This window comes from Pseudozyma flocculosa, assembly GCF_000417875.1.
Source record: "Pseudozyma flocculosa PF-1 unplaced genomic scaffold scaffold00021, whole genome shotgun sequence".
Lineage (NCBI taxonomy): Eukaryota > Fungi > Basidiomycota > Ustilaginomycetes > Ustilaginales > Ustilaginaceae > Pseudozyma > Pseudozyma flocculosa.
Window position 1 is genome coordinate 198,477 of NW_006920889.1, and position 24,300 is coordinate 222,776.

Genomic DNA, 24,300 nt, shown 5'->3' on the forward strand with positions numbered 1-24,300 from the left:
CGCTGACCAGAGCGTGCGTCGAGGCCAGGCCCAGCTCAGCAGAGCACAGGTTGGGCGCAGCGGTCAGCACGCGGCGAGGCGGTGCCCACCCCTCCGCCTCGTATGACCTGACGTACGTACTGCCCCGCCAGCACGACGTCCGCCAGTCGGCACAGCCGGTCCTGGCCTGGCCTGGCCTGGTCCGGCCTGCGCCACCTTGCTTGCTATTTGCGGCTGTCCCGACTCTTCATGGAACCTGCCAAGTCTCGGGATGGGCAAAGCGAGGGACGGAGGCTCAATAATGGCCGGACGCAGAGGCCGGGGGCAGCCCGAGGTGCGTGCGTGCGTGTGGTTTGCGTGGTGGCGCCGAGGTCAGGTAGAGAGGCAGGATGGCAGGCCTGCCAGCTGTGCGGGCCCAGCGGCCAAATGCGAGAAGAGGCCGGTGTGACATGGGCGTGCAGCTCACGCCTCGCCGCCCGACAGCAGCGACGGCCTGGCCTGCCTGCGCTCACGCGGGGTTGGCTCTGCGCCTTCAGGCTGCCTCTGCCGCTGTCTCTGTCTCTGCCTCCGCCCTCGGCCTCAGCCCGCCGCACGCCTGCCTCTCTTCTCGACGTACGTTGGTTCCTGTCCGGCTCTCTGACGCCGCACGCCGCCGCTCGCCGCCGCCACCCCTATGCCGGCTCATCTCGTCTCGCCACCACCACCACCATCACCACCACCACCATCCGCCATCGCCACACCATCACCGCTCGGCCTGTTCGGTCGACCGCGCGCCTTCGTCCCGTCGTCCGCTGCTCGCTCTACAACCATTCTTGTATCCACCGCGCGCTCGCAGTCGCCCTTCACCTTGCTGAAACCGGGGCAAAGGAACCACTCACACGGATCATCACACATTCTGACGCTCACATAAACGACTTCGCCACAGAACAGCACTCGGAGCAGTTCCACGCCACCGATACACCCTTGCGCTCACCCTTAGGCTCTTTCCGGCGGCACCCGGTCGTGCTCGCTCACCCATCGCCCACCAGCCCGCACGCACCAGTGCGAAAGCTTCCACCATCGCCGCCCTGCCGCCACCAGATCTTATAGAGCGACCCAGCCCGATAGAGGCGCGCCCCGTCCTTGTCGCCTAGCGCACGCTATGCAGGCCACCTCGGCCGTGGAAGCGCCATCTCAGACTTCATTTCTGCTGACCGACCAGCCCGCCGCAGGCCGACACCCTTCCCCGTCCGCAAAGCTGAGCATGAGGCTTCCGCCATCTGGGCTCAACATGCCCACCCCAAATGGCCTCCTCGACGCGGGCGGCTCATCGACCATGCCATCGACGGCAGTCCCAGCCGCATCACAGTCGCCCCACGCAAAGATCGGCGCCACAACACGCGCTTCGCCGAGCAATAGCCACGGCCCTGGTAACCCGCGTGAGGGCGTCGCAAAGCCCGCGAGGCTCGCTGCCCCAGGTGGCATGAGCCTGCCTCCGGAAGCCTTCACCCCGTCCGGAGGTCCGAATCCCTGGGCGGCCTTGGCTCCACCCACTGCCGGCGCCGGGTCCAGCGCCGTGCCCGACTACTTTTCCAGCGTGCACATCCCGGACGCCGGCGGCTCCAGCGGATCCGGTGGGATGCGGATAGCCAGCCCCTTCGCGCTGCCGTCCAGCGGCGCCAAGACACCCTTCGAGCCCGCCGGCTCGGAGCCACACCCTTGGGCGGGCTTGTTTGGCGACTCTGGCATGAAGACAGCGCTGCCGGACCACGGGCTTAATCGAACGTCATCGACTTCGGCATTCGCGATACCGCCAACGCCGGCTGCCAACGCCGATTCCGTCCCGCAGAGGCAAACGCCGGGGACGGGACTGCGGCTGCCAAGCTCCACTTTGCCCGCTGTCAACTCGCTCAAGCTTCCGGGTCCGTTTCAGTCCGGCGGCGCTTCTGCCACCTCGTCGGCCGCCTCGGGCACGTCGAGGGCTGCCTCTAGTAGAACCGGTAGTGGCGGTGGCGAAGATTTCAGCCGCTTCAAGGCGCTCGACGTCGAAGGGCTGGCAAAGGCCCTGTCGCCCCCTTCCTGGGCCACCGAGACCAAGGGCGGCACGATTGCCGACGACGTACTCGTCCTCGATATTCGGCCCTCGACCTCTTTCCAGACGGCCAGGATCCATGCCAGCATCAACATCTGCGCGCCGAGCACGTTGCTCAAGCGCCCCGGCATCACCGTGGAGCGCATCGAGCAGGACATGCTCGCTGGCGCACGGGAGCGGAGGCGGTTCATGCGGTGGCGAAAGGGGCCGCTGCGCTCAGAAAAGGGCGGGGCTCAGGACGCGCCCAAAAAGGCGGCCACCATCCACACCACTGACGAGTCCGGCATCAACAAGATCATCGTGCTCGATACAGACACGGCCAACGTCGGCGATGCGGGCAACGCCACGGCCGGCGGCGGTGGCCCGTGCCTGATCGGCATGCTCAAGAAGTTCGAGATTGCCGGGTTCGCGGGCGAGCTCTGCTGGCTGCGCGGGGGTTTCAATCGCCTCGTCTCGACGGCGCTGGGCAAATCGCTCATAGAGTCTGGGCCTGCCGCGCACGGCAATGCGCACGACATCGGCGAAGATAGCGAAGACGCACCCACTTCCGTTTTCCAGGACCGCTCGGCCATTTCTTCGCCCATGCAGCTTCAGCCTCCGTCATCGCAGCCCTCCCGGCCGTCATCTATGGACTCGGCACGCAAGGGATCGCTCGTGAGGCCCAGGGGCCTGCCGATGGAGGCCTTCCAGGCGCAGAGCACCGTCGCGGGCTGGCCGGGGATGTCGCAGTCGGAGCGACCCGGCCGGTCAGGCAATCCCATTGAGGCTGTTGGTCCCCAAGCCGGCGAGCGCGCGCCTGGAGAAGCACAGAGAGTAAGTTTCCATGTCGACGGCTCTCCTGCCTTTCGGCCCACGTTGTTTCTTGATGCTGACCCCGATTCCTCTCATCCCGTGGCTCCTCAGAACGCCTGCGCGAACCCGTTCTTCGACAACATCCGGCAGAACCGCGAGCTGGCTCATGGCATCACGGAGAAGATTCCCATGGACCTGCCGAAGCTATCGCCCTCTCAGGTTGAGGCGCTGCCGCGTTTCCTGCGCGAGCTGGTGCAACGGCCGTCCGAGGAGAGGGCCACCACGCTGGCGCAAGGCTTCTTTGAGGTCGAAAAGGCCGAGCAGCAGCGCCTCATGGCGACAATGCAGCAGCACGCCGCGGAGTCGGGTCAGGACCCAAGGGCCCTGCGGGAAAAGACCCTGACAGCGGCGGCCGGTGGCAGCGATGACGGCACGTCCCAGATTCGCCCGCTGTCGCCCTCCTCGGCCGTCGACGAGCTGGCGCAGTCGTCCCAGCAGCACCACAGGTTCCCCTTCAGCATCTCCGCTGCTCTGGAGCGCGGCGCCGACAACCGCTACAACAACATCTGGACCTACGAGCACAGCCGCGTCAGGCTGTCAAAGCCCCAGGTGCGCGACGACCCGGGCTCCGACTACCTCAACGCGTCCTTTGTTGCGCCTGCCAAGCGGTTTGGCAGTCGGCGCAAGTATATTGCCACGCAGGCCCCGCTGCCTTCGACGTTCGAGGCCTTCTGGACGACGATCTGGGAGCAGAACAGCCGGGTCATTGTGATGCTCACCCGCGAGCACGAGAGCGGCCGGCTGCAGAGCCACCCGTACTGGAACGACTCCGGCTACGGCGAATCGATCCGCATCGACAAGATCGAGGAGGTCGTGCTCGACGAGCACGGCAAGGCGATGGGCAAGGATGAGTCTCGCGGCGTGCTGCAGCCGGCTTCGAGCGGCGGCGGCCTCTTCTCGAATATGGCGATGTCCTCGTCGAGCGAACCGAAGCCATCGACGTCGCCTTCGGCCGGTACTCCCACTACGATTCGGCGCACGTTTCGGCTCCGCAACCTGGCCGAGCCATCTGCGCCGCCGCGCCGCATCACGCAGCTGCAGTACATTGCGTGGCCCGACTACCACATCCCCGACAGCCCCGACTCGATGCTGGACCTGATGGACGCTGCCGACGCTCTTCAGGACGAGGCGGACCGAGAGATGCGGCAGACGGCCATCAGCTCCGGTCAGTCGGCCTCGCTCGAGCAGGCGCACGCCGGGCCGATGGTGGTCCACTGCTCGGCGGGCGTGGGACGCACGGGCGCGTTCATCGTCATTGATTCGGCGCTCGACGTCCTGCGGCGGCATCGCAGGCGACAGGGCGCGAGTCTCAGCGATGCCGAAAGCGAACGCACTTGGCAGAATCTTACGGCTGCTGAGGATGTTGGCAAGCAGGGCGAGGAAGGAGCGCGGATGCCGGACATCGACATGCCACTTGCCACGCCATCGCGGAGAAGATCGCCACGCCGGAGTCTCAAGCGCGAGCTTTCGCCCACGGGCATGGATCTCGACGGCAACCTGGACGAGTACCACCGCGATGTATCGTCACCGCCACCGACTCTGCGGACCCGATCGAGCGACGGCGGCAGTGCGACTCATGAGGGCGGCCTCGACGTGGGATCGTGGTCGTCGTCGAGCAGCTCGGCAGCGGGCACGCCCTCGAGGGCGTTCGGTTCGTTGCAGATCGCCTCGGCCGCCTCGCCTGGCGTGGTGAATCCGTTTGCGGCCAAGTTTGCTGCTTCGCCCTTCAACCTCGACGGCGCCAACTCATCGGCGGCGGACGTCTCGACGTCTTCCGTCGACACAGTCGGGCGCGATCGCGGACCGTCGCGCTTTCTCTTTGGCGCCTCGTCGTCGAGCGTCAACTCGGCATCTTCGTCCTCGGGCGTCGCCGGTCAGCCGCCGCAGCCGCAGCCGCAGCCGCAGCAGCAGGCGACGACCTCGTCGGCAAATGACTATCGCGGTGCGACGGGCTCTTCGCCCTTTTCCGAAGCCTCGGCGCCCGTGTTCCCGACCGGCCTCTCGTCTGCCCGATCGTCGTTTTCCTCGACGAGCGCCAACGACAAGCCGAGGATCGAGCTGGAGCGTTCGGCGTCGTCGTTCAGCCAGGCCTCGACGTGCGAGTCGTCGGTGGCCGAGTCCCAGGCCGGCGAGGCCATGAACCCGTTCGAGAAGGCCATGGCACCCAGCGTCACCAGCACCGCCATCCCGGGCCACGAACTGGCGTCGGCATCGGCCGAAGCGCGGGCAAAGGACAGGTCGGGAAGCGGGAGCAACGAGCCCACCCCTTTCCCCACGTACCTCCCCAACGGTGCCGCCCCCGTCTCGGCCGACGATGAAACGGCCAGGCGGACGGCCGAGGCGCTCGAGGGCGGCGAGGACGTCATCCGCAAGACGGTGGACACGGCGCGCGAGCAGCGCATGAGCCTGATTCAGACGGGTCGGCAGTACGTCTTTGTCTACTCGGCCGTGCTGGCCGCGCTGCTGCGCGACATTGAGAGGGAAAAGAGCCGCCGCGCCCAGCGAGGGTGAGGGCAAGCAGGAGGGCCGGCAGGAGAGCATGCCGTCCTGCTCTCTCTCTCTGCACCGGCCTGATGCTCGGCGTGCGCCTCTCAATATTTTCTCGTCCTTCCTGCTGTCCTGCTCCGCGTCCCGGGTTTGCTCCTCCGCTTCTCTGCTCGCTCGCATGCCCGTTCGCGGTTCGAGGGCGGCCGTCTTGGATCTGTTCTCTTTTTGCCTAGCCTCTTGTCGCGTCCCGCACAACCCAACCTCCCTGTAGCATCTCAAGTGCCTCCTCTCTCCCCTGCATTCATCAATCCGATTCGATTCATCCATCGTCATCCATCCCGCAACAGCTAGGGGTTACGCCGTCAAGGTTCGGCAAGGTCCTCCTCCGTATCGTAGCCCGTCCGTCCGTCCTTGCTTTTCTTGGGTGCGGAGCAGTGCGGCGCAGGGGGTCAGGTAGGCAGCGAAGGTCGCGCGCAGAGCCATGGTGCCAGTGTGGGATATGGCAGGCACGATGACGCGAATGACGGACTGGATCGAGATTCAGAGGACGAGTTCCGACTCGATCGAGTAGTCGTCGAGCTTCTTGTAGCGTTTCAGTCGTTTTGTGCGTTCCGACTGCGCACCGTCGAAGCAACAGCAGCAGCAGCAGGAGGGAGAGTGGGGTCAGCCATGACAACGAGAAACGAGGAGAAAGAGGTGCCGAGGATCAGGGGAAGAGGTCGGACGACTCACGTCGCTGCTGCGCGTATCCGAACTGCCGACGGCATCGCGCCACGTCTCACCCCCCACCCCTCGCTTCGTCGCGCCACGTCGTATCGGCGTCTTTGTCTTTGCCCGCGTCTGCGTCGTTTTCGGGGCAGGACTCGACCCCCCACCTGCGACAGAGGACAGCGAGCTCTCCCTCTCCCCATTCGAATCCCGGTCCCCGTGCTCGCTGCCATCTTCGTCGCCGCCTCGTCTGCGTCGTGTTGCTGAAACGCGGCGAGTCGATGTCGATGTCGATGCCGTGCGTCGGCGCGCACCAACCTGTTGGACGCTGCTCTTGCTCTTCCCCTTGCCCTTGTCCTTATCCTTGCTCGACTGGGCTCCCCCCGATCCGCCTGCAGACGCCGCGCTGCCCCTTGGCCTGCCCCTGCGAGCGACAGTCTTGCCCTTCGGCGGCCGCTCGTAGTCCGTCTCCTTGCCCGACGCCTCGACACCGTTCGTGAACCCATTGAGTCTGCGGCTTGGCAGCAGCGCCACCAGATCCGTCATCTTCAGCGGACCCTTGGTCTTCTTTTTGCTGCCCTTGCTCGCCTGCGTCCGCGTCCTGCCAGCAGTCCCTGCCGCCTCGCCTCCGCCGCTCCTCGACGATTCAGACGACGACGACGACGACGACTTGCGCGCCATGCGCTCGAGCATCTCGCGCTCCTTGACCTCGGTCCTCTTGAGCGACACGCCCGGGATGATGACGAATGGCTGCGAGCCTGTACGGTAGCTGCGAGTCTTGGATCCTGCCGGCGCGGCTTTGCTTCGACGAGGAGACGTTGGCAAAGACGAAAGCGCAGACGACGGTGGTGAAGAGGTTCCTGCAGCTGCGGCACCGGCGCCGTCAGTCCCGCCGACGCCGTTGTCCGCCTCGCTCTTGCGTGCCTGCGAGCGCGTGGTGCGACGGATGTCCCTCTCCAGCCAATCTTCGCCTGCAGCCGGTAGGACACACTTCTCCAGATGTGCGGCACGCGGTGATCCCGCACGGCTGCTGCGTTCAGCTGCATCGCCCTGATCAGACGACGCAGCAGCGGCCTCTTCCTGCGGACGGCTTGTCGAATCGAAGGTCTTCGAAGCTTGCCCCGCGGCGCCTTCCCCCTCGCTTGCCGATCGGGGGCTGGTACTGCGAAAGGCTGCGCGGGCGAGCTCGGCGTCATCGATGGGACCGCTTTCGTCGGCATGGTCTTCTCCGCTCACTGGAAGGCTCTCGACCGCGGACAGAGGCTCTAGCGGCTGATTCCTTCTTTCGAGTCGTTGCGCCTGACGCTGAGCGGCGCGGTCCGCCTTGAGCTTCGCCTGACACGCGAAGAAGCCAAATGGGTCATCATCGTCATCGTCGCCGCCCTGTTTCTTTGTGTCTTCGTAGGGGCCAGACTCGGGCGGAGTGGTGCCTTGACGGCTCTCTTGACCCCCGATCAGGCTTGTCGATGCGGCTCGCGGCAGAGGCGGCGGCGAAGACGCGATGAGCTCGGCGATCTCGGCCTCGTCCTCTGCACCCTCAAAGCTGCTCATCGAGGTGAGTCGCTGCTGCTGTGCCCACCTCTCGGCCTTGGCATAGCCCTGCCGTTGCGACTGCGCTATCAGACGCTCCTGGTCCGAAGCCTGCTGCAGCCGCCGCTGCGTCTCGGGAGAGAGCGATACGGAGCGCGAGGCTAGATCTTCAGACGAGCGCTGGAAGACCTTGTCGAGTATCGAGGTCCTCGCTGCGAGGGCCTGGCTGGTAGCGAGCGCCGATTCGCGCTGCTGAGATGGTCGAGGTGGCATCACCCTGGCAGCCGGCGGTGTCGAGTGAAGCGGGGCCGAGCCTGATGGGATCATGACCGGGGCCGGACCGACTCTACGGCGGGTGCGCGGCGGCTCTGCTTCTACCGGCTGGTCGGACGACCTTCGCAGAGGCGGCGGTCGATTCTCCTTGTCGGACGAGGTGTGCGATGAGAGGGGAGACAGCGGCGTCTGCTGCTTGGCGGTCTGGGCGGCTGCTCTCACGCTCTGCTGCTGCTGCTGCTGCTGCTGCTGCTGCTGCTGTCGGGGCCGCGGCAGGGGAACAAGCACGACGGATGGGTCGACGTACTCGAGGTCGTCGCTGTCGGGCATCGTGGCGACAGGCTGCGACGGTGCCGCCGCGGCGACGGGATCCTCAACCGAGGCCGATGGGCGACGCACTTTCCTGGGAAGCTCCTTGCCAGGTGTGGATGGGGGGATCTCAACGGTGATGTGCGACGTCGAAGCTGGCGAGCTAGCGACTCCCGATGATCGGCGCGGCTTTGGCGTCTCAGCCTGCCTTTTCGTCCCTGCTCGAGCTTTTGCGGATGTTGTTGCAGGCGGTGGTGGTACTGCTATTGCGGCAGACCGTGTTCTGCGCGAGGCATCTGCCCGGGCGGAAGCGATTGGATCGTTGGCCGGGGTCTTGGTCGACTGGGCGGTCAGAGCGCGAGCCGGGGGAGCCCTGGTTGTGCGCCGGGGAGCGGCTGCCACGCTCGAGGAGGTCGGGTTGGATGAGGAAAGGGCCTGTCTTTTGACCAGCGGCGAGGATGGGGCGAGGACCTGGGGGACTACATTGCGCTCTCCCAAGGGCCTACGCGTCGGCGTTGCAGCCGAGGCGAGCCCAGAGCCAGTCTTGACGGGCGGTTGTGCTGCATTGTGTGCCGCAGCGGCGGTGTTGCGCTTGAGGAAAGGCGAGGTGTTTTCGGAGAGGGTGTTGCGGTAGGAGGAGGAAGAGTTGTGGGCGCGACCGCGGGCGGCCGAGGCGGCGAGGCGACGCGAGCGGAGGGCTGGCATGTTTGCTGCGCGTTGCCTCGAGAAGGGCGGTGGGCGCGCCGTGGGTTGATGTCCCGAGCCTCTTTGATTGCTTGCGCTGCGCTATGCTGCGCTGCACTGTGCTGCGCTGCTCAGGGAGAGCTTATAAGGCCGATGAGGATGGTGATGATGGATGAGAGAGGGGGCGGGCGAATAGTTGGTGGGGAGGAAAAAAGGTCGCGACACGCGCGCGCCTTCCTGCCAGGCCTGCCAGGCCAGGCCGGCCAGCGACGCCATCTTTTTCCAAAAAAGCCGGCGGCCGGCGTCCCTGCAGCGGCGCCCATCCGCTGGCCGTCGTGAAGTGGAGGCAGGGGCCTGCCACGCCTGGTCAGACGAGCCAGCGGCGACACGCGACCATGGCGCGCGGCAAAGACCGCAGGCTCAGCCTGACTAGCTGCCGTCGGCCACCAACCGACAGGCCAGGCCTTGCACGTCCGACGCTCGCTGCTCGCGGTCCCTCTCCCCGGCATAGCCCGGCAAAACAGACGATGCGTGAAGACGGGTCCATAGAGGTCAGCCCGGCATCGCCCTCAGCCTCGCCTTTTTCACCAAGCACAAGCACGACACGCAGCCAGCCAGACGCATCCAGAGTAAGAACTTGCAGCGCCCTTCCCAGCCACGTTACTGCAGCTGCAAGGCGTCTCGGGGCGTACACTAACCGCCACAGTGGTAACCATCAAGCGACGAACCCCCCTCCTGGCCGGTCAGAACGTCGATATCGCTCGATACGAGGCGGTAGCGAAACACCCTCCATGGCCGAGCGAGGCGCCTCGTGTCTCCAAACGGCCCATCTCGACGTTCAGTTCGCTACGCCAAACTCTATCTCTGTGTAGCTTCAGCCAGCCATGGCTAGAAGTGGCTGGAGAGGGCAATGGAGGCATCGCCGTCCAAAGGCATTGCATGCCTTCGCCAGAGGGAGTCTGGACAGATAATGAATTGGCCTCTCCACCGTGTCATCAACTCGGCCGTCGAGCACTACTTCCCACTCGTTCCACACTCTTGCCCACGACCGCTCGCCGCACTCTCGTATGCCCTTCGCAGCCGTGCCCCCATGGCCACATCCCAACTCGCTGCCATATCCCAACGTGTTGAGCTCTACCATTCGTCCTGCATCCCCACGGCCCAAGCTCACTCGCAACCGGCCAGGCAGCACCCATGTCGATGCCAGTGTCACAAGTGAGTACCTCCGACCGAGACCGGGTCGCACATCGACAAGAACGGCACCGATGTCTCGCGCTGTCGTGCTGAGAGATCCACCGCATCGCCTGCTGAGCTGGGCCAGTTCCCTGGACTCCCGGTGCTCAACAATAGCACAGTCGCTGGGCTGACGCTGTACGGCTGGGAGTTTCTGTCGTGAGTGTCAACGACCAAGGCTGCCGCCAGGGATCAGTTCATCGAGCTGCCCCATGCACGGCCCCACCTGCTCACATCTACGACACCATCCTCTCCGCCCTCCCATCCGCAGCACGCTCATCGATGAGATCCACATCTACAAGACGCCCAGTTGGCGGTCGCCCCAAGTCATCCTCTTCGCCCTGAACCGCTGCGTCTCGCTCGCGGCCATGATCCTGTCGGCCTACGCCACCTGGAGCACCTCGACGCGCAAACCCTGCCTGCCCTACCTCTGCATCGCCATAGGCATGGTCATGATCCCCGCCATCTCGATCTTCTCGTGGCGCACCGTGGCCATCTGGCGCAGGGACCGGCGCATCATCCGCGTCATGGCCACCATGTCGACCTGCCTCTTCATCCTCGCAGCCGGCGTCGTCGGAACCGCAGACTACCGCACCCGCCCCGAAGGCGGCTGTGTCAGCACCGTGGCGGTCCGCATCGATGCTAGCCTGGTGCTCCTGTCGGGGATGATCGTCTACGAACTGGTCGTCGTCGTCCTCATCACCGCCAAGCTCTGGGAGAACCATCGCATGGGCACAAGCGAGGCGAGGGCTGCCTCATCCCGCTTCCCAACGACACCTCCGCCAACGCTTTCCGAAAGGCGCCGAGCCAAAGGAGCTACAGCTGTCATGCGTTGGTCACGCGCGGCGATGCACTGGGTGAGGATGCAATCCCATCTGTCCACCGCGCTCGTCTTTCGACTGGCGACCAACGGCATGCTCTACTGTACGCTCGTCTTTGCTTGCCTGGCCGTCAGCTTGATCGACATCACCCGCGGAGACCCTAGGTATCCGGGTGAGTGAGCTCTAGCCCCCGGACGAACTCGGGCTCGTCTGGCGAGAGACCGACATGCTGACATCCCCGCTGTGGCCTGTCCCTCCTCCGCTTGCGTCGTCCGGCGATTCTCTGCTGGCTTTTCTGGCTCGCGACAGCGTTGATGGTGCCCCTTCTATCTCCCCTGCTCTGCGTCATCTGCCAGCGTTTGATGCTGCTCGAGATCCGCGGTGTGTGGGTACTCGAGCAGCGTCGACAGGAACACTGTAGTTTTCTCGCCCTCCGTCCTTCGGATTCCGCTGGCACATCCCGCCGCTGCCCATCTTCGCTGGATGGAGACAGCGGACGACGTCGCCACCGCTGGAGCTGGGAGGGCGATTCCTCCTACCGTCAAGGGGTTCGTCGAAGCGGAGGCGCAAGCGGATGGTCAGATCAGCCACGCGCCGGCGTGGCGGCACTGCGCGGCTCGGACGAAGCCGCAGCCTTCAGCTCCTTTTCCCCCGGGACAAAGGCAGGTGCCAGCAGCCGCTTCTCTTCACCAACCATCGAGGCCGAGGAGATCGCCCGTCAGAGGCTGATGAACCTATCCCGCGTCTTCGAGGTCGGGTGCAATCATCCGCGACCCAGTGCCGCTCGTGTCGGCATTCCGTCGTCTTCAAGTCGTCCGTCCGACCTCATGCTGGCCTCCGACTTCAGCAAGGTCCGAGACGATGTCCGCACTGGATCGATCCCGACCCCAAGATCCCAGACGAGATTTGAAGTCGTGTGGACGACAAGCACCGAGGACACTGAGACGGTCGAGGAGCGGTCGTGTGCCGCGACGTTGCCATCGTCCTCGACGCTGAGCCTGCAGCAGGCGCTGACGCTTCCAGTCGAAGGCCGAGCCAGGCTGCATCGGCACGTCAGCTTCAGCAACCCAGACTTCAGCTCTTCGGGGCAACGCGACGGTGATGCCGTCCGGCGCACGCCTACGCTAGATCGCCCAGGTGTGCTTGCATGCGCGAAGAGAGCCGGTTCCGTCGTGACGAGAGCGCTGGAGCGAGTCCACCGTTCGCGTTCTGGCGCACAGCGGCACGAAGGGGACCAGCTCGAGGAGCTGCAGATGGTGCGGATCGATAGTCGAGATGAGCTGGCGATGCGGGACGACCCGGCGCTGCACTGGTCGACGATCCAGCAGATCTGCGAGCCAACGCGGAGTCGAGAGCGACGTCCTACGGCCAACGAGCTGGTCTCGTCGATGAGCCACGAGGCCAGGATGCTGTCGCTCCGCATGGCCGGCCTCGACGCCGCGCACCTGGTCTGCGACACCAGCGTCCCGTCCAACCTCTGTCACCCCAGCCGGGAAGCCGACGTCTAGCACCTGTCTCGTTGGCGTTGATGTCCTCGAAGCGCTCGTCCGGCCATTACCTCGCCCTCTCTGGTTAGTCACCGAAGCAATATGGTGTCATGATGGAATCGCGGGGTGATCGCGCTGGAAGGAGAGGGATAAGGTCGTCGGTGGTGAGCGCGGTGGCCACGTCTGCCGTGGCAAGAAGGCCTTGTGCGCGTTTCTCGGACCTCGGGCAGCGACAGCCAGGCCTGCATCTCTCTGGCTGCACCCAGCCAGCCGGACCACAGGCCCGCACGCACGGTAGCGTCAGAGGAGCAGCAGCGGCAGCAGGGGCGCCACGGTGGCTTGCCCAGGCGGAAGAGCCCGGTGGGCGGCCAGGCCACGCCGCCAGGCGAGGCAGGCAGGAAAGAGGCAGGCAGGACAGGGCCAGACAGGGCAGGCAGGACCGAGGCGAAGCGAGAGGCACATCTTGCCTGCTTTTTTGGGTTCGGGCCAGGGCCAGATAGAGAGGCATCAGCCAGGGCGGGGGCCGTGGGCCAGGGCAGGCATGGCCTGGGCGTGAATGCAAGAGAGTTTTGTCGGCCACGCCCGCTCTCGCCTTCCATCTCACCGCCGTCGACCCACCATCACCACCACGCACCCTACCTCTCACGACCCCTCCACGCCACCCCGCATCGCCACCAAAGAGGATTTTCTGTGGCGTCCATCGATCTCTCGACCAAAGCTGACGACACCCCTCCGCTCATCGAGACCGGAAGACTGTGTGCGTGCTGGCCGCCGTAAAACCGCACCGGAAGCTTGCCGGGTCACACCAGACATCGGGCAGGCTCCGAAACCGATGCCAACGACGACCGGCTCAGAACTCGCCTAAAAACCCAACACTGCTTGCTAGGCACCACTGAAGCGACTCTGCGCTGCATAGCCACAGCGACTCTATCTGTCCTGGCGTAGCTCGTCGCCCTGCCGCCATGGTCGGCCTCTTTTCTCGATATCAGCGGGTGCCCGCCAGCGAACTGCCATCCAACACGGCAGAGGCGCACCGTCCCTCGTCGCATGGCTCGACCTCTGCCAAGCCAGGCTTCGGCCGGGCGCGGACACGGTGGGCGCTCATCATCGCTGCCATCTTTGCGCTGCTCCTCTTCCTCGGCCTCAATGCCGACCCGGACCCCACCTCGGGCGTCGACTCGTGGCGGGCAAAGGCGGGCCAGTACGCCGACCGGCTCGGGTCCGGAGGCTGGAGCTGGAAGCCTAGCCCGCCCAAGCCGGCCGAGGCCCCGGAGACGGAAGCTCCGATCCAGGTCATTGGCAAGGAGATGCAGAGGTGGACGCAGGGCAGCGGGCGCGCCAACCTCACCTACAACAGCCCCTTCAACCCAGAGGACCTCACGCTGACCGAGGAAGAGTGCGACGCCTTCTTCCCCGGCCTGTGGGACGAGATCGACCGCAGCGTCAAGCACTTCACCCACGTCGACACCAACAGCCGGCAGTACCTCGACAAGGTGTGCGACGACGGCATCTGGTCGCACGCCCGCGTGCTGGTGCACAACAACAAGGTGTACCTGCGCTACTTTCAAAAGTCGCCCTTCACGCGCCTCCAGGCCGCCCTCGCCCTGCTGTACCAGTCGGTCATCACGTCGCGCGAGAAGCTGCCGGACGTCGAGTTCTGCATCAGCCTCAACGACTGGGGATCGCAGGGCAAGTTCAGCCTGGACCGCGCGCCGTACCTGCACGACGTGTGGCTGATGCCCGACTACGGGTGGTACGCGTGGCCCGAGCACGTCGGCTCGTACGCCGAGTACCGCGAAAAGACGCTCCAGGTCGAGAGGGACAACCCGTGGGAGAAGAAGATCTCGAAGCTCTTCTGGCGCGGCAGCATGGGCGTCGGCACCGCCGACCGCGAGGCGATGCTCGGCGCCGCCGAGGGCCACGAGTGGAACGACGCCAAGGCCATGACGTGGGGCAAGGGCGGCAACATTCCGATGGAGGACCACTGCAAGTGGAAGTTCCACGGCTTCCCCGAGGGCGTCACCTATTCGGGGCGGCTGCGCTACCTGCAGAACTGCAAGGTCGTCATCGTCACCCACGAGCCGCGCTGGATCCAGCACTGGACCCACCTCTACAACCCGGACCCCAACTCGCCCGACCAGAACATCGTCTTTGTGCCCAAGTACGACGGCGACCAGCCGGGCATCCTCACCCACAACGAAAAGGGCGAGGCCAGCTACGACAAGACCTGGATGCGCCTGCCAGAGACCATGGACGACCTGCTGCGCAACGACGACAAGGCCAGGCGCATCGCAGAGAACCAGTGGACCTTTTTCCGCGAGCGCTACATCAGCCCCGCCAGCGCCGCCTGCTACTGGCGCAAGCTCATCAAGGGCTACGCCACCGTGAGTGCCCGCCGGCCATCATCATCGCCAGGGTACGGCCGCTGGACCGACGTGGAAGCTGACCCCTGTCCCTCTTCTCCGACCCGCCTTCCTCGACTCGCCCGCCCGTGCGCCCACGCTCAGACCCAGCTTTTCACGCCCGTCTACCACGGCAACGAGACGAGCTACGAGGGCTTCCAGCTGCAGCAGAAGCTGCGCACCGACCCTTGAGGATCGGAATTCCATCGTCCGGTTGCCCCTTCGTCCGCCTGCCCAGGCCTCGCCTCTGGCCTTGCTTCCTCTGTATTTCTGGCGACGTACACGCGATCCGCCGATTCCCGCACTGCTGCAGAACATTGACTATCGAGCTTCGGAAGACAGCCGTCGCCACCGCACATGCCCCGCGCGGGCCGTCGATCGAGATCGTATCACGCCGCCCTCTGAAAGGGCAAAGGAAGGTCTCAAGGGGGCGACACGCCTCTCTCGCATTGCAGTGTCCGCGGCGCTACTCCGCGTTCACACGCCAAACCCGCCGATACCGCCTGCGGCTACAATCGGCGGCTTGCCATCACCGCCGGGCAGGGCGGCAGCACCGGCCGCGACGGCGTTGGCCATCTTGTCCCCGCCGTTCTGCACGATGCCCTTCGCCCCATCGGCACCGGCCAGGGCGACATTGACGGCCGACTGGGCCACGTCTGGCGCCGTCGAGGCGGCGATGTCGCCAAAGAGGGTGAAGCTCTCGTAGAGGTAGATGACGCCGAAGAGGAGGAAGAGGAGCGCGCCGCCCAACGTGACTGTCGAGTCCGGCAGGCACGATGACGGCGGCGAGGAGGGGAGGAGAGGAGGTTCGAGGTGAGCGTTCTGCGGGGAGGGGGCGGGGGACGGAGGGGGGATCGATCAAGCAGGGTGAGGAGACGTACCGTGGCGTACGCTGATGCGACTTGCGAGCCAGCTTCCGCAGATGACGGCGAGCGAGGTGCAGCAGGCATGGCCCAGCACCGTGCCCAGGCACACGAGCGTGACGTTCTGATTCGGAGGGCATGGCAAGGGAGGGGCGAGGCGGCAAAAGCGGGGAGAGGCCAGGGTCATCAGCGAATGATCGGCGGGAGCGGTGCGGTCAAGAGGAGAGTGGCGGCCGACTCACGTGGGCAGCTGCCAGGGCGATGGTGGCAATCTGGCTGCGATCCCCCCACTCGCCGAGGAAGGTGAGGATGAAGGCCTGGGCAAAGATCGGGCTGAAGCAGAGGCCGCACAGGTTCTTTGCGCCCTCCTTTGCGCTCCACGCGCTCGGCTTCCGGTGCTTCTCCTCTTGGTCGCTCGTCCTGGGCCTCTGCGGTGGGGCTGCGGAAGCGGAAGCGGCTCCATTCGTCGCCGGATACGGGTTGACGACGGGGTAGCTGGACGCATCGACGCCGCCCTGCTCCATCTGGTAGGCCTCGCCACCTTCCTCGTCCTCGATCTCGCGCTGCGCCTCGTTCCACTCCTCCTCCATCTCGTCGCCGCTCATCTCGAGCCCTTCCTTGACCATCTTGATGCCGAACGCGAAGAAGAGGAGCGCGGCGAGCAGCGTGGTCCACGACTTGGGCAGGAGCGAGGGGAACATGACGCCGAGCGCCGACGAGAGGACCGACATGACGGCCAGCGAGGCAAAGGCGCCGGCGAAGACGACGTTTTTGGGATGCCGCATCGACAGGATGGCGGCGATCAGGAACGTCTTGTCGCCGATCTCCGAGACCTGTCCGTTTGTGTCGGCCGCGCAGAGGTGAGGGTTCAGCTTCGGCAACATCGTTCGGGTTTGGACCAACAGCACGGGGCAAGGGCGACACCCACGATGATCATGGCAAAGCTGCTCCACAGCGCCCTTGGGTCGTTGTTCCACGCCTCTACGAGTCCGAGGGCGAGCGGGGTGAAGCCAGAGGGTATCGATCCGCTCTCTGAGCCGCCCATGAGCAGCGTCGGGTCCATGGCGGCGTCGGCTGGAGATGCCATGCTGCGCTGTTTGTTTCGAGGCCCGTGATGACGAGGAGCGGATGCGTTTGTACTGCGAGCTGCGACCTGAAGAAGCGAGCGATAAGGGCGGGCCGGTTCTGGTATAGGGAAGAGAGGAAGGTGTTGTCTTTGGTCGCCATCGAGGGGGAACACACACACGACCTAGCCCTGCCATACGTTGGCGCTGCTGCAACTGCAGGCACCCTCCCTCGCACAGACGCATAGGCTTGCCCTGGCCTGGCCTGACATGGCAGAGAGCACGGGTCCGGGCTCTCCACGACCTCCGCTTGTCCGTCTCCCGAGCTCGTGGCGGGGGAAAAATTCAGATTTCAGGGCGGGTGGGCAAGGCGCCGGCGGTGCCTCCTCCTCAATCTTCTCACACCGCTCCGACTCCATCCTGGCCATACCCTCGCTCGTCCTCCCATCCCTCTACAGACAACAAGAACAAAGGCAACAGTAGACCCTCACGCAGCATCACAAACACGCGGCACGATGGACGAAGCTCTCTCCGTCCCGCTGCGGCTCCAGCACACGTCAGCGCCCATCGCGACACCGCACGCTGACGTGCTGCAGTCGATCCGCGACTTCCTCGTCGACTACGCTCACCGTACCGGCTCCACGAATGCGACCGACGCACCGTCCGATACCGATACAGCCGCCACCGCCACCGGAGGAGGGGGATCGAGCGTGCTCTCCTCGCAGCTTTCGCGGCTCGCATCCGGCCTCGACCCCAACACGTCCAACGTCATGGCCATCTTTGAGCAGTTTGAAAACATCGATGCTCGTCTCCCACCACCACCTACCACCGCTGCGGTGCACGAAGAGCAGGAAGAAGAGGAGCAGCTGCGCGGAACCAAGCAGGAAGACGTCGATGCGCTGATCAAGCCGGATACGCAAGGGGCCGACGGCGACGACGACGCAGAGGATGCGGCGCAAGACGACGACGACGAGGCCGAGGCCAGGCGCAGGAGAAAGGCCGAAAAGGAGGAAAAGAAGAGGCGGAAAGAGGAAAAGAGGAAGAGGAGGGAGAGCGCGCAGGCTTGACGTCGACCTGGCCTGCGCTCCCGCGTCTGATCTTGGCCTCTGAACATCCCCCGGCCCTGCCTCGCCGCCTTCGATTTGACGGCATCGACAGCATGTCTGTCCTTGCGGCTACAAGGACTCGGCAGCGAACTTGCTTCGTCCCCCTGCTATCGGGGCCTGTTCGGTCAGCGTCCTGCGTGACGCTGTGACGCTGCACGACAAGGACAAGAGCAATTCGGCCCCGGCCTCAAAAGCACCTCTTTGCGCCTCACGTCGATCGGTCGCCAAGTCTCTCCTGGACACCTCTATCCTCTCCCCACCCTCCCTCTCGCTCTCAGACCATGGCATTCACTGCCGCTGACCTTCGAAGATTGCCTCGGAACCAGCCCCTGGCCCTCTATCGTCCTTGCATTGCCCTCGCGGCGCCAATCTGTACTTTTAGCTCGCTCTTCTCGCCCCCTCTTGCACACCAAGTCACTGTCTTGCCTCTCCCGGCACAAATCAGCAAAGGTCGACAAGCCCGACGAGAATGGATGGCGGGTATACGTTTCAGTCGTTCTATGCACATCGCGTTCGTCGCCTCGTAGAAGGCCCCAGGTCATCGCGAGCCGCTTCACCAGAGTTGCTACAGTTGCTGGCATCGTCGACTCACGGCGGCGGCCATCAAGGTGGGCCCGGCATCGACCGTCGTCGCTTCACTCCTCGTCCTTGCCGCCACGGGCACCCAGGCTCTGCAGCTCGTGTCGCTCCTCGCCGCCGTCGCCGCCCCGCTGCCTCTCCTTGCCCTTGGCGCTTCCGCCGCTCTCGTGGCTGCTGCTGCCACCGGCGCTGCTGGCGCGGTTCTCTGCCTCTTCCTCGACGGCCCCGTCCGGTGAAGCCTTCGACGTGGGCTGCGTTGCCTGGTAGCTAGGCGGCAGCGCGAAGCTCCTCTCCAGATCGACCGACGGCGGACGGGATTCCGACGTCGGCGTCGCCGCGCCCGACACCTCGCGGATCGCCGACAGGCCGGGCGGAGCAGCCATCGAACCGCCAACGCCGCCTCCCGCGAAGCTGCTGCTCCGACCCTCGTAGTACGTGTTTTGGCTCTTGGGGCTGGACGGCAGCATCAGGCTGTCGCTGCCGAAGCTGCCGCGCTTGCTTCCAGCACCGCCAGCGCGAGGCGTCTGGTCGGCAAACGAAACGCCGGACATGGTTCGGCGGATGTTTGAGAAGCTCGCACGCGGCTCGACGCCGCCGCTGCCCGGGCCCGCGTTGCTATTGGCGCCCATGCTGCCGACGACGCTGTCGGACTCGACGCCGGCGGCGGCGGCAGTGCCGTCTGCGTCGTCGCCGTTGCCGCGAACGAAGGTGCTCTCGCGCTCCCACTCCTCGTCGATGGGGTACTGCGACATGACCTCGTCCTCGATCTCGACGTCTGAGGGCAGCAGCACGGCCCGGTCGATGGCCACGGGTAGACCACGGTGACGTCCTCGGATCATGACGGCGATGACGATGAGTTTGGAGAGCGTGCTGAAGCGACCCGAAAGGCTGAAGCTGTCGTCGGGCGTGCCCGTGCTGAGGCCAACGGTGCCGTAGGCCGAGGTCAGTTCAAACATGCACGAAAATACCGTGAACCAGTAGTTGGTCGAGCTGTCCTCGATGTTGCGGCGCTCGACGATGCAGATGAGCCAGAGGGCGAAGCCGAGCCACCAGATGTCGAACGCGAGCTGCTTGCGGGCGTGCGAGGCGAGGAACGACCCCCAGACCTTGGCGTTGTTCTGGTCCGGCAGCGCCGTCGGCCCGACGGGCTCCTGCGTATAGACGCCCAGCGACTTTTCCTCGTAGACGTTGGTGCTGCGGACCGAGAGGGCCAGCGGGAACGCCGAGAGGTACATCATGACGACGTAGAGGAACTGAACCGCGGGCGCGAGCGTGAGCAGACTGACGACCTGGAAGCCGGCGGCGCGCACCGCGATCGACTGGAAGAGGCCGTCAAACACCCGCGTGCCAAGTGGGATCGACTGGATGACCGGGTTGCCAATGTCGAGGACGAGGAAGGCGATCCAGTCGGTGATGTTGAAGGCGGCCAGCACGAATAGCAGGAACCATGTCTGGCTCGAGGGGAAGAGGTACACGAAGCACCGGCGTGGATGGTCGAGGAGGAACTGGAGCGTCTCGGACACGCGCGAACGCTTCGGCACCACCTTGGAGATGCACCAGATGAAGAAGCGCAGCACGATCGGGAAGGCCGTGTTACCCGCAAGGATCAGGAAGCCCATGGGGATGAGGAGGAAGTAGGCGTCCTGCATCGTCGTCATGCTCGTGTCGATCAGCGAGAAGCCCGTGTTGGTGTAGGCCGAGACAACCTGGAAGAACCAGAACCACGTGTAGTTCGGTTTGTTAACGCCTTGCGAAATAAAGGCTGAGTCGTAGCGGTCACGGAAGGCGCGGCTGCTGACGTAGGGGGCCACCAGCGTGATGAAGAAGAAGTTGAGCAGCAGCCAGTAGGCCGGGATCAGCTTGGCGAGCAGGTCGATGGCGCGGTACTCGACGCCGCCGAGCTCGTCGCGCTGCGCCTCGGTCAGCTCGTGAAACATCGAGTTGCCCGAGACGGTGGCGTCGAACGAGAGGTAGGGCGCCGGCTTGGTGCTGCCGTCGAGCGCCATCGCCGAGGCGCCAGTCGAGTGGACCGAGGTGAAGGTCGACGTCCTCGGCATCGTCATGGTCCGGTTGAGCCGATCCTGGACCTTCGGGAGCGCCTTCTTGAACGCCATGCCAGCAATCTCGATGGGCGTTGGAAAGCCGCCGAAGCCGCGCTGCTTGGAAGACGTCATGGTGCGCGTCAGCGGCGGTCCTGCGCGGGATCGGCCAGACACCTGCGAGACGCCCGAGCGCATGGTCGTGGTGCGATCCAGGTCCCGGGTGCCGCCCCGGCTGCGCACGCTCGATAGGCCATGGCCCGCGTAGCCTGTCGTGTAGCCGACGCCGCCATCGCCTCTCGTCGATCGGAACTCGTGCGGCTCGGCGAACTCGACGGTCTGGGCGCGCGGGAAGAAGGGCTCGTGGCGTTCGGTCGCATGCACGTTGAGCAGGCCCGTATCCGACCCGCGCCGGAAGCGCGACTGAGGAGGGTCCGACACCCTTCGGGCCCGAGTCCTGGGCGGGCCATCATCGTCGTCGGCGCCATCGTCGAACCGAGTGCGCACTGGACCGGCTGAGCGCGGTGCGTTGTTAAACTCGTCGTCCGCGACAGCGACGTCCTGATCCTGCCCATCGGCATCCTGCGCGGTCTCGTGGAAGCGCGGCAACGAGCCTCGGCGGGGCGTGGAGCCGCTTCCCTGACGGAAAGCGGAAAGATCCTGCTGCGGGGACTCGGCCAAGGCGACATCGCCGCCGAGAGTATCACTCATGGACACGCCGGCGGGCTGTGTTGGCGGCAGCGAGATGCGGATGCTAGGCTGTTGCTGCTGGGCTGTCGCGCGGTCCGAAGGGTGCTCGTCCGAGGCAGGCTCAGAGTTCAGAATGCCGCCCGAGGGTGGAAGCGAGAAGGCCTGGGCCTCATCCTGAGAGCCGGATGCCCTGCTGCCAGAGCCCGACCGACGCTTTGACCGCGGCTCGGGGACGGCTGTCGATGCGACGCCGGCCGAGTTGATCAGGAAGGCGGGCCCATCGATCCGGCGGATCATGTCGGCGCGCAAAGGTTGCCGCTTGCCCGGCTTGCCCTGCTTCTTTTTCGACGGCTGCGGCGCATGGACGTCAATGTGGTCGCTGGAGCTCGACGCCGAGGTGCCCGACTGGCCGCCGTTCTCCTCGCTGCTTTCGGCGCTCTCCGTGGGCTTGAGGCCCATCATGCGCTGGAGCTTGAGGCGGTTGAGCTTCTTCTCGCGCTGCTCCTGGACCTCGACGTCGTGCGCACGCTTGCGCGCCTTGGCGCTGGTGCGGATCACGTGGTCGAAGCGGGCACGGAAAAAGTGGCGGCGGATCCAGACCATGGTGACGCTGACGGCCGATAGGTTGCCGATGCACATCAGGATGAACATGATGGCCTGCTGCCCGGGGTTCGCCGTACTGATGTCGATCGTCACCAGTCCGGTCACGGTCATGGCCGAGGTGCAGACGAAGAGCGCATCGATGAAGGGTATGTGGACCGCCGTGTTGGCGGCGTAGAAGATGCACGCCGCAAACAGCGGGGTGAAGGTGAAGACGAGGACGTGGACACGCTGTCACGGCGATCCGAGTAGGAGCATTCACAGATGTCTGTCAGATCGCGGTCGTCGAGGCGCAAGCACGGTGGCAAGCGGATGTGCGCACTCACAAAGAAGTTGAGATGGCCTCCGCACCACTTCAGCGCATCGCGGTAGCGGGCCCGCATGGGCTGCAGCCTCTCCGGCAGCTCTGGGCGCCGCATGCCGGCAGAGGAAGTATCGGTAGCTGTGGCTGGGGGAGAGCACAGCACAGAGCGGAGTGGGAGCCAGTCCCTGGAGAGTGTAAACGTCGGAGGGCGAGCGTAGGATGGCAACTTCCTGGTCAAGGTCGCTTGGCGGCTGCGCCAATGGCAGGTCCGTTGTGATCGACCGGATCAGCAAGGAGAATGTAATTGGAGACCAGAGCCGCGAGCGATTGATTGCAGTCGCTCAAGCGTGTGCGTGAGTGGGCTGACGATGGTAGGCTCGGACCACGTCGATGTGGATAGAACGAGGTGCACGGTGCGAGGTGAGGCTCGAGGCAGTCGTCGAGCGGCGAGATGCGATCTCGGTCGAGTGGTGCAGGTTGCCTGCTTGTGAGCGCAGAGGCTGATAGTGAGGTCAACCGGCCCTGTACATGGCGAAGGCAAGTCGGCTGCGTTGGACGATGTGGTTGGAGTGCCGCAGAGGCTGGCGGCGACGTCCGGCGCGAACGACGAGGTCGGTGAGCGGTGAGGAGACGGAGCTGGGAGGGAAGCCGGCGGAGCGGAGCGGTGCGATGACAGGGTCAGGATCTGGAGAGAGGCGGTTGGACGAGATTGAGGGAGCGGAAGGGGTCCCGCCTCTGATTGAGGGATATGGAGAGGCGCAGGCAGGGATGGTGACGATGATCAGCCAGCAGGGTCGGCATCTCTCTTTGCCGCCTCTCTCACGCTCACCTCACTCACTCGGCCTAGCCTGAGCGAGCCTGGAGGACCCCACGTTCCGCTCGCCCGAGCAGTCGAGCACTCAAACCCCTCCCTCTCTGGCGGGCCCGTCTATTTTTGAATTTTCGCGCTCGTGGGCGTGGGTCTGGGCCTGGCCTGGGCTGGCCTTTGTAGGCTGGCCCCCCCTTGCAACGCTCGCTGCGCTGTTTGCTGCGCCCCCTGGACCGCCGGGGCGCGTTGGTTGCGGGCTGAATTCGCGCCCAATAGGGGGTTCTGCCCATGGCAAGCCAGGCGGGCAACGCAAACACGCCCACCCGCCTGTCGTCTCTGGCAAGGCTAGGGCCAGACGGCCAGGGCCTGCCCAATCTCCCTTCGCGTGGCGAGGCAGGTGTCTGCGGCCACCTCCTGAATCTCTGGCACGCGGATGCCTCGTCCTGGTGCGCGAAAAGCGCGCAATGAAGCAAGGCGGACAAACAAGCCAGCCAGCACAGCATGCCTTGGGCCAGCACTCTGGCTCAGTCCGTCCATCCGGTTCACGAGTGCTCGCCCCTTCGGATCGATCAGCCGGCTTGCCAGTCACTCGCCCGCCTCGTGGGTGGACCCTGGCCTTGGTTGGTGAGATGCTATCGCCCGGCAAAAAGGCGGCCAGGCCGTGGCTCCCCTGTTCGCGGGAGGCGAGCTCGAGAGGCCGGGCGTGCCACGGCTCGAGCGCATGCGATTCCGTCACGGCCGTGAGCGTGGCACACCGCCAGCGATACCGGACTTTAGCTGTGCCTATCGCCGTGATGCTGGCGCAGATCCGTCCGTACCGGGGTTTAGACCAGCTCGTGATACTGTTGAGGGCGCAGAGGGGACAGGATTTCGGCGGAACCGGAGCTAGTATCCTGCCCTGCTCACCGATATGGCCATGGGGGCTTTAGCCCCGGTGATGTCGATTTTTCATCCCGGACATAATGCAGCTACGGCCGTAAGGGCTGCTCGATGCCGGAGCTATCGGTGTTTAGAGGGAAAGGCAGCCTGCGACTCGGCAGTAACAGGCTCGATACCTCCAAATCTCCATCGGAACCGGACTTTGTGGAACGCTTTCTGAAGGCTTACGGCCGTAGCGTGTCTGATATCCCCGGGCTTCCGACGGAATCAGTCTTTGCAAAACGTCTTTTGTGAGCTTACGGCCATAGGCCCTGCTGTTTTCTCGGCAAGACCGGATTTTAGACTGCTCCCGGACATACGGTTACGGCCGTAAGGCTTGTCTCCGGGCCAGGGGCCTGCGATCCCTGTTTTTTTTCGCTGGAAAAGTCGCTTGAACGGACTTTAGACAGCCTGCCCGGAGCTAAGCTGGGCGTGTGCGTGCTTTTCCCTGCTCAGGGGCTGGCAGGCAGCCCCGCCGCGCCGAGCAAGGCAC

The 24,300-nt window shown here is 65.1% G+C and overlaps 7 protein-coding genes across 7 annotated transcripts; 4 read left to right on the top strand and 3 right to left on the bottom strand.

The window, feature by feature from the left end:
* Positions 1 to 1,120: 1,120 nt before the first annotated feature.
* Positions 1,121 to 5,413, top strand: PFL1_05683 (uncharacterized protein; the record flags this gene model as incomplete). Its single annotated transcript, XM_007883219.1, has 2 exons — positions 1,121 to 2,863; positions 2,954 to 5,413. The coding sequence occupies 2 exons, from the start codon at positions 1,121 to 1,123 to the stop codon at positions 5,411 to 5,413; spliced, it is 4,203 nt and encodes a 1,400-aa protein (XP_007881410.1).
* Positions 5,414 to 5,929: 516 nt separating this feature from the next.
* Positions 5,930 to 8,914, bottom strand: PFL1_05684 (uncharacterized protein; the record flags this gene model as incomplete). Its single annotated transcript, XM_007883220.1, has 2 exons — positions 5,930 to 6,004; positions 6,122 to 8,914. 2 exons carry the CDS (start codon positions 8,912 to 8,914, stop codon positions 5,930 to 5,932), a joined length of 2,868 nt encoding a protein of 955 aa, XP_007881411.1.
* Positions 8,915 to 10,087: 1,173 nt separating this feature from the next.
* On the top strand, positions 10,088 to 12,455 carry PFL1_05685 (uncharacterized protein; the record flags this gene model as incomplete). The annotated part of the gene is made up of 5 exons (XM_007883221.1): positions 10,088 to 10,108; positions 10,215 to 10,285; positions 10,398 to 11,119; positions 11,257 to 11,332; positions 11,441 to 12,455. The coding sequence occupies 5 exons, from the start codon at positions 10,088 to 10,090 to the stop codon at positions 12,453 to 12,455; spliced, it is 1,905 nt and encodes a 634-aa protein (XP_007881412.1).
* Positions 12,456 to 13,396: 941 nt separating this feature from the next.
* PFL1_05686 (uncharacterized protein) lies at positions 13,397 to 15,028 on the top strand (the record flags this gene model as incomplete). Its single annotated transcript, XM_007883222.1, has 2 exons — positions 13,397 to 14,818; positions 14,942 to 15,028. 2 exons carry the CDS (start codon positions 13,397 to 13,399, stop codon positions 15,026 to 15,028), a joined length of 1,509 nt encoding a protein of 502 aa, XP_007881413.1.
* A 285-nt stretch (positions 15,029 to 15,313) lies between these two features.
* PFL1_06904 (uncharacterized protein) lies at positions 15,314 to 16,786 on the bottom strand (the record flags this gene model as incomplete). Its single annotated transcript, XM_007883329.1, has 4 exons — positions 15,314 to 15,591; positions 15,718 to 15,823; positions 15,942 to 16,532; positions 16,628 to 16,786. The coding sequence occupies 4 exons, from the start codon at positions 16,784 to 16,786 to the stop codon at positions 15,314 to 15,316; spliced, it is 1,134 nt and encodes a 377-aa protein (XP_007881520.1).
* A 492-nt stretch (positions 16,787 to 17,278) lies between these two features.
* PFL1_05688 (uncharacterized protein) lies at positions 17,279 to 17,830 on the top strand (the record flags this gene model as incomplete). The annotated part of the gene is made up of 1 exon (XM_007883223.1): positions 17,279 to 17,830. One exon carries the CDS (start codon positions 17,279 to 17,281, stop codon positions 17,828 to 17,830), a length of 552 nt encoding a protein of 183 aa, XP_007881414.1.
* Positions 17,831 to 18,504: 674 nt separating this feature from the next.
* PFL1_05689 (uncharacterized protein) lies at positions 18,505 to 22,196 on the bottom strand (the record flags this gene model as incomplete). Its single annotated transcript, XM_007883224.1, has 2 exons — positions 18,505 to 22,008; positions 22,104 to 22,196. The coding sequence occupies 2 exons, from the start codon at positions 22,194 to 22,196 to the stop codon at positions 18,505 to 18,507; spliced, it is 3,597 nt and encodes a 1,198-aa protein (XP_007881415.1).
* Between the last annotated feature and the right edge of the window lie 2,104 nt (positions 22,197 to 24,300).